Source organism: Mastomys coucha, chromosome X, assembly GCF_008632895.1.
Source record: "Mastomys coucha isolate ucsf_1 chromosome X, UCSF_Mcou_1, whole genome shotgun sequence".
NCBI classification, from domain to species: Eukaryota; Metazoa; Chordata; class Mammalia; order Rodentia; family Muridae; genus Mastomys; species Mastomys coucha.
The window spans coordinates 10,920,095-10,932,821 of record NC_045030.1 but is presented as its reverse complement, the minus strand read 5'-3'; the positions used below and the strand labels follow the sequence as shown (position 1 = coordinate 10,932,821).

At 37.8% G+C, this 12,727-nt stretch overlaps 1 protein-coding gene across 2 annotated transcripts in view; it reads left to right on the top strand.

Annotated features, from left to right (window-relative positions):
* Positions 1-12,727, top strand: part of Efhc2 (EF-hand domain containing 2) — a 178,854-nt gene that overhangs the window by 20,632 nt on the left and 145,495 nt on the right. For both annotated transcript variants that reach the window (XM_031343008.1, XM_031343086.1), the window contains exon 2: positions 1,679-1,867. In XM_031343008.1, coding sequence (XP_031198868.1) covers positions 1,679-1,867 — 189 coding nt within the window. The remainder of the gene's footprint in view (positions 1-1,678; positions 1,868-12,727) is intronic.

Below are 12,727 nucleotides of genomic sequence, written 5' to 3'. Positions count from 1 at the left end.
CCAGTTTCCCCTCCAAAAAACAAAAAAACAAACAAAAACAAACCCCTGTTGCCTCCCCCCTCCCCAACTGAGACTTTACTCTCCCTTCATAGAAAGGGTGATGATAGCATGGAAGTCTCTGTCATCATACTTGGAAATAGGGCCTCAATGTATGTGTGCAGGGATTTTTTTTTAACTTTAAAATAATTTTAATAATATATTTTTATTCTTTGAGAATTTCGTATAAACGATCTTTTTAATTAATTAATTAATTTATTAATTCACTTTACATCCCAATTGCTGACCCCCTTCTGGTTCCTACTTACACTGTCCTCCCCTCATCCCCTCCCCTCATCCCCCTCCATGAATCCTTTTGGTGTTATATCTAAAAAGCTATTGCTAAATCTAAGGGTATGACTGGCTTCTAGTCTGTGACAGATAGCTAAGATTTGCCCAAAGCCATATTCCTGGAATCTACATAACTCAGCACCAAGTGGGTTCTTACATGATATTTATAGGAAAGATGACAATGTGGTAGGGCATTACTTGACTCTTGAGGAATGTGAGGTTTATGTGGAACCTGACCAGGGGCATGACTCTGAATGGGCCTCAAGGTGAAAACTGAGAAAATGATCTGTCTAAAGGGGAGGATACATGTGGACACTTTATGAAGTTATATGGGTCAAGTCAACAAGTGAAGCCTTCCAACAATGTCAAGGGCTTTTGGATTATGGAAACCAGGGTTTCCACATGTCCATGCAGACTTGTATGAACCATTAGGAAATCTCTTTAGGGGATGGGAGACTGACTATGACTAATCTTTATAGTATATCACCAAGAATACGGCCTGGTTCATTGACTATTCTGGCAGCTAGCTGAAAGAGACTATCAAGGTATTTCAATAAATAGCTTTCCACATTATGGACCTTTTTAGATATTCTATTCCAGTGCACCTTTCTTTCAAACTTAAACTTGGCTTTTTTTTTTTTTAACTAGACTTTCCCATCTATTCTTGTCTATTGGTTCTCACACTCAGAACTGCTATCTATTGGTCCTCACACTCAGAAGTGTCTTGCTGGGAATATCTTCCTATCTCTTCTCTGCCTGATTTACCTCATCCTCCAACCCTTGATTCATCTTTATCAACTCTTGGCATTACTCTTCTCTCTGTGTCTTCTCTCTGTCCACATCACTAAAAACTGGTGGAAGGCAAGGTTTCACAATTAGGAGAATGTCAGCTGTGAAGAATTTTCCTTTATATTAATGTTGATGAGGACAAGATTTTGTTTTCTGTTTTGGTAAATGTAACTTTTAGTTAGGCTTCTGTGAAAAGCAGTGGCTTTCTTCTTTGAAGTTGCTAAGGTTTTTTTTTTTTTTTTGCATTCTTTGCAAATAAGTAAAGTAGTAGCAAATCAGTGTTCAAAATCTTCACTTACAGTAATCATTCTGAAATATTGCAAATAGCATGGAATATTACCTTTATTCTTTCTGCTTTTCAAAGTTTTAAATTAATTAAAATAAACTGAATTTAAAATATGGCACAACTTTACGGATAGAGATTGGTCACAGTTTTTTGACAGTTCACATACTTTTTGTGATAGGAAAAACTATTTATGTTGGGAAAGCCTTTATTGTAAGAAAAATCAAAAAGAGTAACTTTGGCCATTTTATTTATTATTATTGTCTTTTGTACTCACAGATAGGAAAGGAGAGATTCCATAAATCTCAACATTGGGGCTTTTGCAACAATGTCATGATGCTGGTGAGTGAGGATAAGCCTGGAGTAGGTGGAGATCTGCTACCTGGTCAAAAGATAAAGCCTAAGCACAGTGTATATCCCAGAGGAGATGGAAGTGATGCACCATCCTGGGTGGCTTTTGATAAGCAGGTGAGTCCTATGACATTGGGGAGACATTCAAATTTCAAGCTTTACATGTAGATGTGAGAAAATAGCATCTTCAATATGTATATTAAGGTTGTTTTCATTTTGGTTTTTATACATATTGACTTTGTGCATAATATTTTTTTCAATTTTTTTCTAAGGTGACAAATAAAAATGTGAACAATTGGCCCTCTGTGTCAGCAGGATCCATAGATATGGATTCAACCAACTTGCAATCCAAAATATTTGGGATGGGGTATGTCTATTTTGAGTGCATATGGACCTTTTGTTTGGTGTCATTATCTAATAAAGGGGGAATGCAGTTTGCCTTTTCATCTATTTTTTCTCTCCCACTCCAACGATGGGGACTGAACCCATGTTCTCAAATTTGTTAGGCAAGCACTCTGCTATTGACCACACCATTGGTATTTTAGTATTTATAGCATGGACAAAGAACAAAGGAAAGAAACCCAAGGCAAGCAGTTATTTTCTATAGGGCAGCATATGGATGTGCCTTGTTTACAGTAATCCTGAATCACAGCTTCATGCTTTGTTCTCTAAAATAAACTTGCTATATTATTTTAGTCCCTCCCTGTAAATTGAAAAGAATTCAGGACTAGATAAAGAATTCAAATCACACTATGCTCAATTTATCAAGTGATTCTTTTTTAGTATGTTTTAACATGGATCAGTTGGCAATACTTTGATTCTAATCAAAATGTTCTGAAATATGGCAGAAGTGACACATTCCCATGTCATCTGTGATATTATACATCAGTTAAAGCTCATGTTATTTGAAGCCAAGCTTTGATACTTATAAGAGATGTAACAGACCACAGGTAGGCTTCTTCCCTGGGAAAGCAGCTTGATTTTCAATATGGGCCAATATTTCTTTAAAAAATTTTTCCACGTCTGATTCTGTTGTAGACTTAAAGTTCAAAAACAATTTCTCTGAATGACTTGAAGCAATTATGTATGGGTTCCTGCAATTCTGTATCTTATATAATATTTAATTTTTAAAGGCCAAAGAAAAGATTCTATTTTTACTTCTTAAGTAAAAAAAGAGTATGTTGACAATATTTTTAATCCAGCATGGAAAGAGTACTATAATCTGCACCATTCTCTTGCATGTAATTTTGAAAATTCTCTTTATTTCATATTTTTCTCAATATTTACTATATGCTTTTCAAGACAAATTTTCACTTCTGTAAGTACTTATAAAATTATGTAGAATATTTCATGAAGATGTAATTATAGTAGCCTCAGACTGCATGAGAGAATAAAGAGCTTGATCATTTCAAATCTGACTAAATGCAATATAATTCTTTTGCTTATTTTGTTGGTCAACAACAATTAAATATTCATTGAGCTTTAAATGAGATCCTAAGTCTATGATATATTAATGTGCCCTGACAAGATGGTGAGCTACCCAGCAGATCCTAGTTAATATCCATAACTAATCATAAAGTGCTTCCTCCATTAGTGGCTCAACAAAACAAGTCAACACCTGCTAATCATTTGTTTTCTTAAAATGAGACACTTTCAACATGTTGTCAGCTTTTCAAATAGCTATTAATTCTAGGGATATATGTAAGGTTATAGTCTCAAGTAATACAAAGTAGAAGTGAAGGCATTCTTTGGAGGCCATATTCAAACAAGTATCTGTAGTAAATGTTATTGATGCCCACCCAGGTCTACATTAGGTGTGTTCCCAGCCCCTAGCTTCAGTGACTGCTTTTCCACACTTGCACCCAGACATACCCTAAGCCCTTCCCTAAGAGCTAACAAGATTAACCAAAGCCAAGGGGTTCTTCTTCATTCCCTCAAGGTCAGCCAATTATATGCAATGATCCAGGCTCCCTTGTGTTGTCAGGCCAGTGTCCAACCTGCTCTGTGAATGCATGCTTGCTTGGCTTATTTCGCCTTCCTTTGGTGCTTTCATCCTGTCCTTAAAAATTATTCTCAAGATGTGGTACCAATTCTGCCTCTCCTCTTGCAATATCCAGTTGCTGCTGGTATACCATCTCAGAGAGCACAGGACATAGTGGTTCCAGGCCCCACCTCTACTGATGAGGTATCTGGATACCACTGCTACACTTGCTCAGAGAGCACAGGACAAGTCCGAAATGGGTGGGGTCCATAGTATGCCTTTTCCCTCCAGGAGTCATATGCTGCTGCCTGCAAGGCTAGTAGTGGGTAAAGTGGAGCCTTCTCTGATAATGTAAAATTATTTTTTTAATCCCAAACCAGAGTTTCTACCCAGCCTTTGACAATTTAGTTCTCCAACCTTTATATTTACAATAAGCCTCAAATGGCACAACAGCTGGGCAGATATCTATACTCTATGCTATTAGAATCTATTTTCCTATAAATAACCCTGAATTATTACTTACTATGTTTCATCTGGGATGCTCTTAACTCCAAGTGGCAGCCCTCAGGGTCACATTTTTATGGCTCACCTAACTGATGGTAGCTTCTCCTTCCTCTTCCATCTTCTTTCCCAAGCCCAGGAAACCTAAACCCCATGCATGTTTTTTTCTACCCAACTATTGTCTGTTGACATCTTTATTTAGCAATCAGAAATAACTTGGGATGGGGGGGCAGGGTCACAAGTCTATGTGCAGACTCCAGTTCTTGGGGCCCTATACTTAGCATTACAGTAGACAGCATGAACAAACCTCAACAATTCCTCTTTTTAGTCCAATAAAAGACTCATATTCTCTCAGATATGAATTGAATACAATTAAAATAATTATGAAAATTATAAGGTATAGTATATATTTATAATCTCCACTCCATTATATTTACCAATTTAAAGTATTTTATCATTTATTCTAATTTAATGAGTTTACAATTCTATACCTCAGTCATCTTTGATTTTAACTTGTATTACCATCTGAAAACCATCTTCTTAAATATAGAACACCTCCTTCAATGCTGAACAGCATAAGTTTAATTTGAGATTATATCTAGTCTTCAACCCTGTCAGAGATTTGAGAAGGAATAAATATTTGAATATGCAGGAAGGGCAGGAATGCAGCTTCCAAAATGAAATAATTAGCAGAGACAGCTGACTGCCTGGACAGTCCCCAATATTCCTTTTAATGTGGGAGCATCAAGCTTCAACCTTCTGGCCCAGAACATCTGACAGACCTTATGTGGTGCAGGAATTATGAAGGAATAGCTTTCTATATCTTAGCAGAGCTTATAAGTCGACTGTTCTGTATCCATTTGTCCTTTTTGAACAGCATTCTGTCTGCAAATAAAATTAGGGCACTTCTTGCCCAGTGGCTACCTTGCCACAGTCAAATCAACTCTACATGGAAGTATTGATGCTCATCACCTTCTTTGAAGTAGAATGGGGGTACTGTCAAAAGCAGATCTGTCTTGTAGTCAAAAGATCTTTTAATAATGAAGTAACCTTAAGTGTCATATTCTGTGGATCTTTGACACATTTGAAGACCATCTATCTATATATAGTATAATTGAATTGTTAAACATTATTTTTAGCTATTTGAGTAACCTTGAAAATATTTTATTGTAATTAACTAAATTAGAATTTAATATGACAATGAGTTTGACTATCTATTAACTTGCATTATTTAATTATTCTAAACAGTTTATAATATCAGCTATTAAAAGGACTGGATCTAAGACTTGTATTCTTAAATGAGTTGCATAGGCACGATGCCTATCTAAGAGTAACAAAATTAATTTAAAAGTTTGTATCAATATACAAAGATTTATACCAATGAAAACCCTAAGCCTGTATCAATATATAAATTCTATACCAATGTAAGAAAATATAACTTCAATTATGCATCAAAATATGAAGGTCTCTACCAATGTAAGATTATGGCTATAAAATGCTTTTGTTTTAAAGTATATTTAGTATCTATCCCCATTTGTCTAATTTGTTATAATATTACTATATCCCTTTTTTCTTTTCAACTCCCTTCCCTTTATCTAAGAAAGAAAGAAGGGTAGAGAAGAGAAAAGGAAAGATAGAAATCCCTGATTCTAAGCTCTCTATTTAGTTTCCTCTCTGCCTAAAACTATGATTTGTAAATTATCCCTTAAAATGACAACATACCTACAATTCATAAAATGACCAAAACCATCCACTCCAACTTAAGGTATTGGAAAGGTCTTCTCATAATTGCTTCCTGCTGAATTGGGGCAAAAAATTCCTGTTTAGGGCCCAAAAGGAAATTTTTTAAAAATGGTAAAGTTAAAATAAAGCTAGCTGGCATTACTTGCTGTCCAGTCTTTATGATCTGAGAAAGTTCAGGGCTCAACTGAAGTTCTGACTGGAACAGTCTAAAAGGCTGGATGAACCAAGATCTGTGGTGATTAGCCACCCTTTCTGAAGCTGTTCTAGAAGCATGTCTCTGGAAACAGCATCAGTTGTGGCTGGATCAGGAAGGGAGTTGGAACACCAGGTCATTTCAGCATCCCCGAAAGTGAATCTTGTCAAGGCTGCACTCTTGGTATTTCATTGTGTAATATATAAACTTGCAATCAATATTTAGTTCTATAATGATGTTTGTATGGAATGTGCCATACTCAGATCAGTTAAGGATGAATTTTTCTTTTTGTGTGAGCAGGTGAAAGACTTTTTATGAGGTAGTTTGATCAATAACCAAATTATAATTCTTCATTCATGCTCTATGAAAGGATGGTATGATGAATCTTGAGGACTCTGTAGCCAACAAGATTTCATTGGCTATGTATAGCTGAAGCTCTGGCTAGAGACATTTTTATGTATAAGTCAGTTTTAGGGCTCTTCCCAAGTAGAGGGATCAGCAAATCATGTTACCCATCCTGTTCTTCTTGATTTTTTTTCCTTCCTGTTTGCAGCCAAGGTCTTCAGGGGTCTTTATCAGATCTGATCCTTATTACTTTGGAAGGAGTCCAAAGCCTTTTCTTTCCTGTTAACACAAATACAGAGCATCTCTCCCCAAATAGCTTGTCCTTGATCCTACAACCAGAAGTCATCAAAAGTATAGATTGATTCAATTTAGCAGCATCTTTTTATTTAGGTCTGCTCTACCTTGACCTCTCAAACAGAGGATTTGTAATACCATTATAACCACTGAACTTATAACCAGCATCATTTTAATAATTAAAACAAAGCCAATTAAAACAATTATGATTATTTATTAAGATAGGGTTTCTCTGTGTAACCCAAGCTGACCTGGATTTGTTTGTAGATTAAGTTGGCTTCAGGCTCACAAGAAACCTGTCTTTGCCTTTGTCTCCTAAGCATTGAGATGAAAGGCCTGGATTTATTCATTCAACTATGTATTATTAAAATATTTTGTAGCCAGGCAGTTGTGGTGCACGCTTTTAATCCCAGCACTTAGGAGGCAGAGGCAGGCAGATTTCTGAGTTTGAGGCCAGCCTGGTCTACAGAGTGAGTTCCAGGACAGCCAAGGCTACACAGAGAAACTCTGTCTTGAAAAACCAAAACCAAACCAAACCAAACCAAACCAAAACAACAACAACAACAAAAACCAAAAACAAAAAATCACAAAACATTTTATACACCCTGTTTTGTGTGTCAACTTGAAACAAGCTGGAGTTATCACAGAGAAAGGAGCCTCCCTTGAGGAAATGCCTCCATGAGAACCAAGAGAATGCTGTAAGGCATTTTCTTAATTAGTGATCAATGTGGAGAGGACCCATTGTGGATGGTGCCATCCCTGGGCTGGTAGGCTTGGGTTCTATAAGAAAGCAAGCTGAGCAAGCCAGGGAAAGCAAGCCAGTAAGGAACATCTCTCCATGGCCTCTGCGTCAGCTCCTGCTTCCTGACCTGCTTGAGTTCCAGTCCTGACTTCCTTTGGTGATCAACAACCTTGTGGAAGCATAAATTGAATAAACCCTTTCCTCCCAAACTTGCTTTTTGGTCACGATGTTTTGTGCAGGAAATCCTGACTAAGACACAGTTACATCAGTTTTCATTTATGTCTCCCTTCTATCCTTAAAAGCATGTATATCAATTTATATTTATTTATTTCTTTGGAGATTAATATCTCTGGATAAATATACTTATATCTCATTCCTCTTTATATAAATTGAGTTAATAGCCTTTTCTATATTTAGCTTCATTTTTTTTTTTTTTTTTTGGTTTTTTTCGAGACAGGGTTTCTCTGTGTTGCCCTGGCTGTCCTGGAACTCACTCTGTAGACCAGGCTGGCCTCGAACTCAGAAATCCACCTGCCTCTGCCTCCCAAGTGCTGGGATTAAAGGCGTGCGCCACCACCGCCCGGCTATTTAGCTTCATTTAAATTCCCTTCTATTTACTGTATAAGCCTATTTTCAGGCCAACACATGTTAATTCACTTTATTTTCTATAATTTTTTGATTGCAGGAGGCATGCATTCTGCCCTCTGAGCAGCAGGACTTTGTTTCCTTCATTGCACAGCAGGGACTTTTAGCATCTACGTGATTAAGTAAGCTACATCTCTGAGGCAGCATAAAAGCAGCATTTGAGAAGACCTCAGGCTTGAAGTCCAAGCCTGCTGCTTGGGGTGTTGTTTGGTTTGGGGAGCATAGCTATGTCTTAGCTTACCCTATGAACTTCAGAATCATGTGTGCCAAAACCGTATATTTCCTACTCCTAAACCCTGAGCATCTTGGGGAAAAACTGTGTGGCTAAGAAACTAATTCTCTCTGTTTTCTATCTTAAATGGACAGCATATGTTTTCCATTAGGGAATCTGAAATTAAATTTTTTTAAAAAAGTTTTTGCCAGACTTTGAGGTGCCAATATGTTGTAAAATTTTTAATCTCAAACTGGGATTTCTACCCAGCCTTTGAGCATTTAGTTCCCTGATAAAGCACACACACAACCTTTGTATTTACAATAAGCTTTAAAAAGCACAAAAGCTGGGCAGATATCTACCCTCTGTGATATTAGAATCTACTTTCTATCAATAACCCTGAGTTATTACTGTTTCATCTGGCCTGCTCTAAACTCCAATTGGCCAGCCCCCATGGCCATGTTTTCATGACTCACCTAATGCATGGTGGCTTCTTTCTTTTCTTTCACTTTCTCCTCCTCCTCGAGGTTCTCCTCAGACTTCAAGCCTGAGAAACCTATAACCCACCTTTTTGTCTTTTTTTTTTTGCCCAGCTATTGGCTGTTGGCATCTTTATTTACCAATTAGAAATAATGTGGGGGCAGGGTCATGGGTTTACATACACACTCCAGGTCTTGGGGGCCCACATTTACCATTATAATAGACAGCACTACCAAACCTCAACATTAGAATGTAGTGTTTTACCCTCTTTAAATAAGGAAAGGCCTTCTCTGACTATCTTTAATGAAACAGCTCTCTGAGATCTTACCTTGTTTGTATTTCTTTACTGGTGGTGGGTTTGAAGACATCTACTGTATTTGGGGTGAACAAAGGGTTTTATATTTTGGAGGGAAGGTTGTGAGGATATCCAGGTAGAAAAACGTCACTGACTTAAGGCTAAGGCTACTGAGGTGCCTCATTAGCATGTAGAGGCATTCCAAGTGCTGGGTAAGTGATTGACTACCTGTGTACACCTGGTTGGGTGTTGCCTGGTTATGTGTCTAAGGCAGGCATGGAAACAGGGAGAGTTAGCTCTACTCCTGCTGATCTCACATTTGAGATTTATGGGATTTAAGCATGCTCCACCTCACCAGTTCTGTGCCAGTTCCTTTGGTGTAATGGTCCACATGCCCGACAACAAGATAAATCCCTGTTTCAGGCTCCACTTTTGTCAGTCCCAGCCTAGGATAACATTACAGTTTTATCTGTGATTCTAAAGATACCCATCAAAATACTCTGGTTAGATAGACCATCACCTGACCAGTAGAGAAATTTCTATTTGCAGTCACCAAAAAGAGTCAGTATGTGTTATCCTACATGGTCCCTCCTATGAATACATATTGCCAGTCACTCTTCATTCATATGCACTTGATTATTTTATGGGTGGACAATCAGTTTTATTTAGGCTGGAAATGTGACCATTTAAAATTGTTTATCTTGTAGCTGTGTTCCTCGTTTCTTATAGCCATAGCTATTTGTGCCACTCATTTCATCTAGTCACTGGTGCATATTATTTCCTGCTAATGACATATGTGTTAAGATTTATTGGATGGGCTTCTGGGACAAATGTGAAAAAAAATCAGGCTCCTCCTATTCCTCACTATTTTCTTGTTTGTAATTACTGCATAATTTGTCAGCTCTAGTAGCCACTCTTAGAATATGGTAGAGATAAATGAACCCTACATCCCCTTTGATATCATAGAGATACCATGTCAAGCCCGGACTGACTTTCTCTAGACTTCTTCTTTTTTTTTTTTCCGAGACAAGGTTTCTCGGTATAGCCCTGGCTGTCCTGGAACTCACTCTGTAGACCAGGCTTGCCTCGAACTCAGAAATCCTACCTCTGCCTCCCAAGTTCTGGGATTATAGGCGTGGGCCACCACTGCCCGGCTGGACTTCTTAAGTGAGAAAAATCAGACCCTAATTCAGAAGTTGTCAACTTATAGAAGCATTTTGAAATGTGGTGGAGGTATTCCAATTTACCACAAAGTGTAAAGAGTAAGGTTATACTAGGATAAGTTGAGAGAGTTACTTGGTTTTGGTTCTCATTTAAGTTGATCCTTAAGTTTAGCAATTATTCTGGATAATATCTGCTATAATGTATTTAAGAGTTAATGCAAAAATGTCATGATTAGCAAAATAACATATTAAATAATGGTAGGATCAATAATTGTGTCATGAGATCCACACTGAGCCTGAAGTGAAAAGCTTAGTAGTATTGATTTATTTTCATTTTTAGCATTTCTATATTTTGTTCATCGGGATTTTTTTACATTAATTTTGAAGTTTTAAACTGGCTTATATATAGGCTAGTAGTTACTAAGAGGTCTGCTACCGATGACTGTCTGGGTGCCAAAATGCATGTGAAGCAGGCAACCCTGTACTGCACAGAATCACTTTACCGAAAATGATAGCCATGCTTCTGTTGAGAAAGTCTCATTTGTTTTAAAATCCTTAGCACTGGAACGATTGATGCAAATAGCTAAAACAATTTTGCTTGATACCCCGGAAAAGGCTATCGATGTCATTGATTTTAGCTAAAGAAAAGAAGGTGATCATATGCCAAGCTAAAAGGCTGACTACTCTCCAGTCAGATTGGAACACAGAACATGAATACAGCGAAGCTTGGTGGCTAGGTCATGCAATGTTAACCACTCAGGTGTCTAAGGCAGGAAGACAATAAGTTCAAGGACTGCCTGGAAAATAGAGTCAGTTCAAAGCCTGCTTGGGCAAGTTCCTGAGACCCTGCCTTAAAATGAAAAAAAAAATAAGAAAAGAAAAAGATAGAAAGAAAGCAACAACAACCAACCAAACAAACAATCAAAAAACAGAGTTAGGAAAATAGCTCACTAGAGCACCTTTCCAGCATAAGTGAGACCCTAGGTTCAATTCCCATTACTGGAAACAAATACAAACAAAAAGAATGTTGTTCAAAGCACAAAACCCAGCTATCATCCCAGTACCTTCATTAAGAAGAAGCAGAAATAATTGTAGAGAATATGTAAGTAAGGAATGATACATTCACAAGAAGTGCTAGGATCTGAGTGTTGGAGGCACTGAATCTAGTGCTATGGACCATTAACTATCTGTGTGCCTATATCTTAGTCACTCTACCTCTTTGAGCATCAGCTACTTTGACTTTGTGTGATGTATGGCTTGACTAGATGATTTCTAAGAGGTTTTTGCCTCTGGCCATCTAGACATGTATTCATGTTAGAACTGGGCCTAGGGTTTTAATTGCATCAGTATTTAGCAGTGTGTGTAGGTTTTAGCAGTATGTGTTATGTTGCAGTTGGTTACTATTATATATAATCCTATGGTTAGCTGCTTTTATAAAAAGTCAAAATATTTAGAAATGTGTAGATGACTAAATGCTTTTATATGACTTTTATCTGGATGTTAAGCACCATTTACATTGACTATACAATTATGCTCTCATTTCTATTCATTTCTCAGTGGCAGCTAGCTAGCTTAATTTATTTGCTATTTCATAAATAATTCTATTATAGAAAATGCCAGGATAAAGGTTGATCTTACAGAGTATACATGCATTTAAAAGTACTATTTTGGCTTCTAGTCTGTCTGGGCCTATGCCCTAAGCAGACCTTGGGTGCAAATTCTGCATCCAATCCTACAACACACAGAGGAAACTCCACTCCCAAGCGCTCTAACACGCCCAGATTCATAGAATCAGAGGTGAGGAGGACACAACATCTGTCCCAACACCCGGAGTAACTGGGACCAGAGGGACCCAGGGACACAGGAACTCCACCAGCACAGTGGCCCAGGTTCCTTCTGGTCTGTCTGGGCTGGTGCCCTGAACAGACCTTGGGTGCAAACTCTGCAGTGAGTCTCATAATACCCAGAGTAAACTACTCCCAGGTGCTCTCACAGGCCCAGGATCATAGGATCCCAGAATCACAGAATCACAGAGACAGCTTGACTCTGAGGAGTTCTAAACAACCAGGATCACAGGAAGGACAGGCCCCAGTCAGATTTAGCCATGGCAGGTAGCACTAGAGATAACCAGATGGTGGGAGGCAAGCATAAGAACATAAGCAACAGAAACCAATGTTACTTGGCGTCATCAGAACTCAATTATCCCACCATAGCAAATCCTGGACATGCCATCAACATGAAAAAAGCAAGATTCAGGTCTGAAATCATTTCTCATGATGATGATACAGGACTTTAAGAAGGACATAAATAACTCAAGGAAGTACAGGAGAACGCAAGTAAATAGCTAGAAGCCCTTAAAGAGGAAATACAAAAATTCCGTAAAG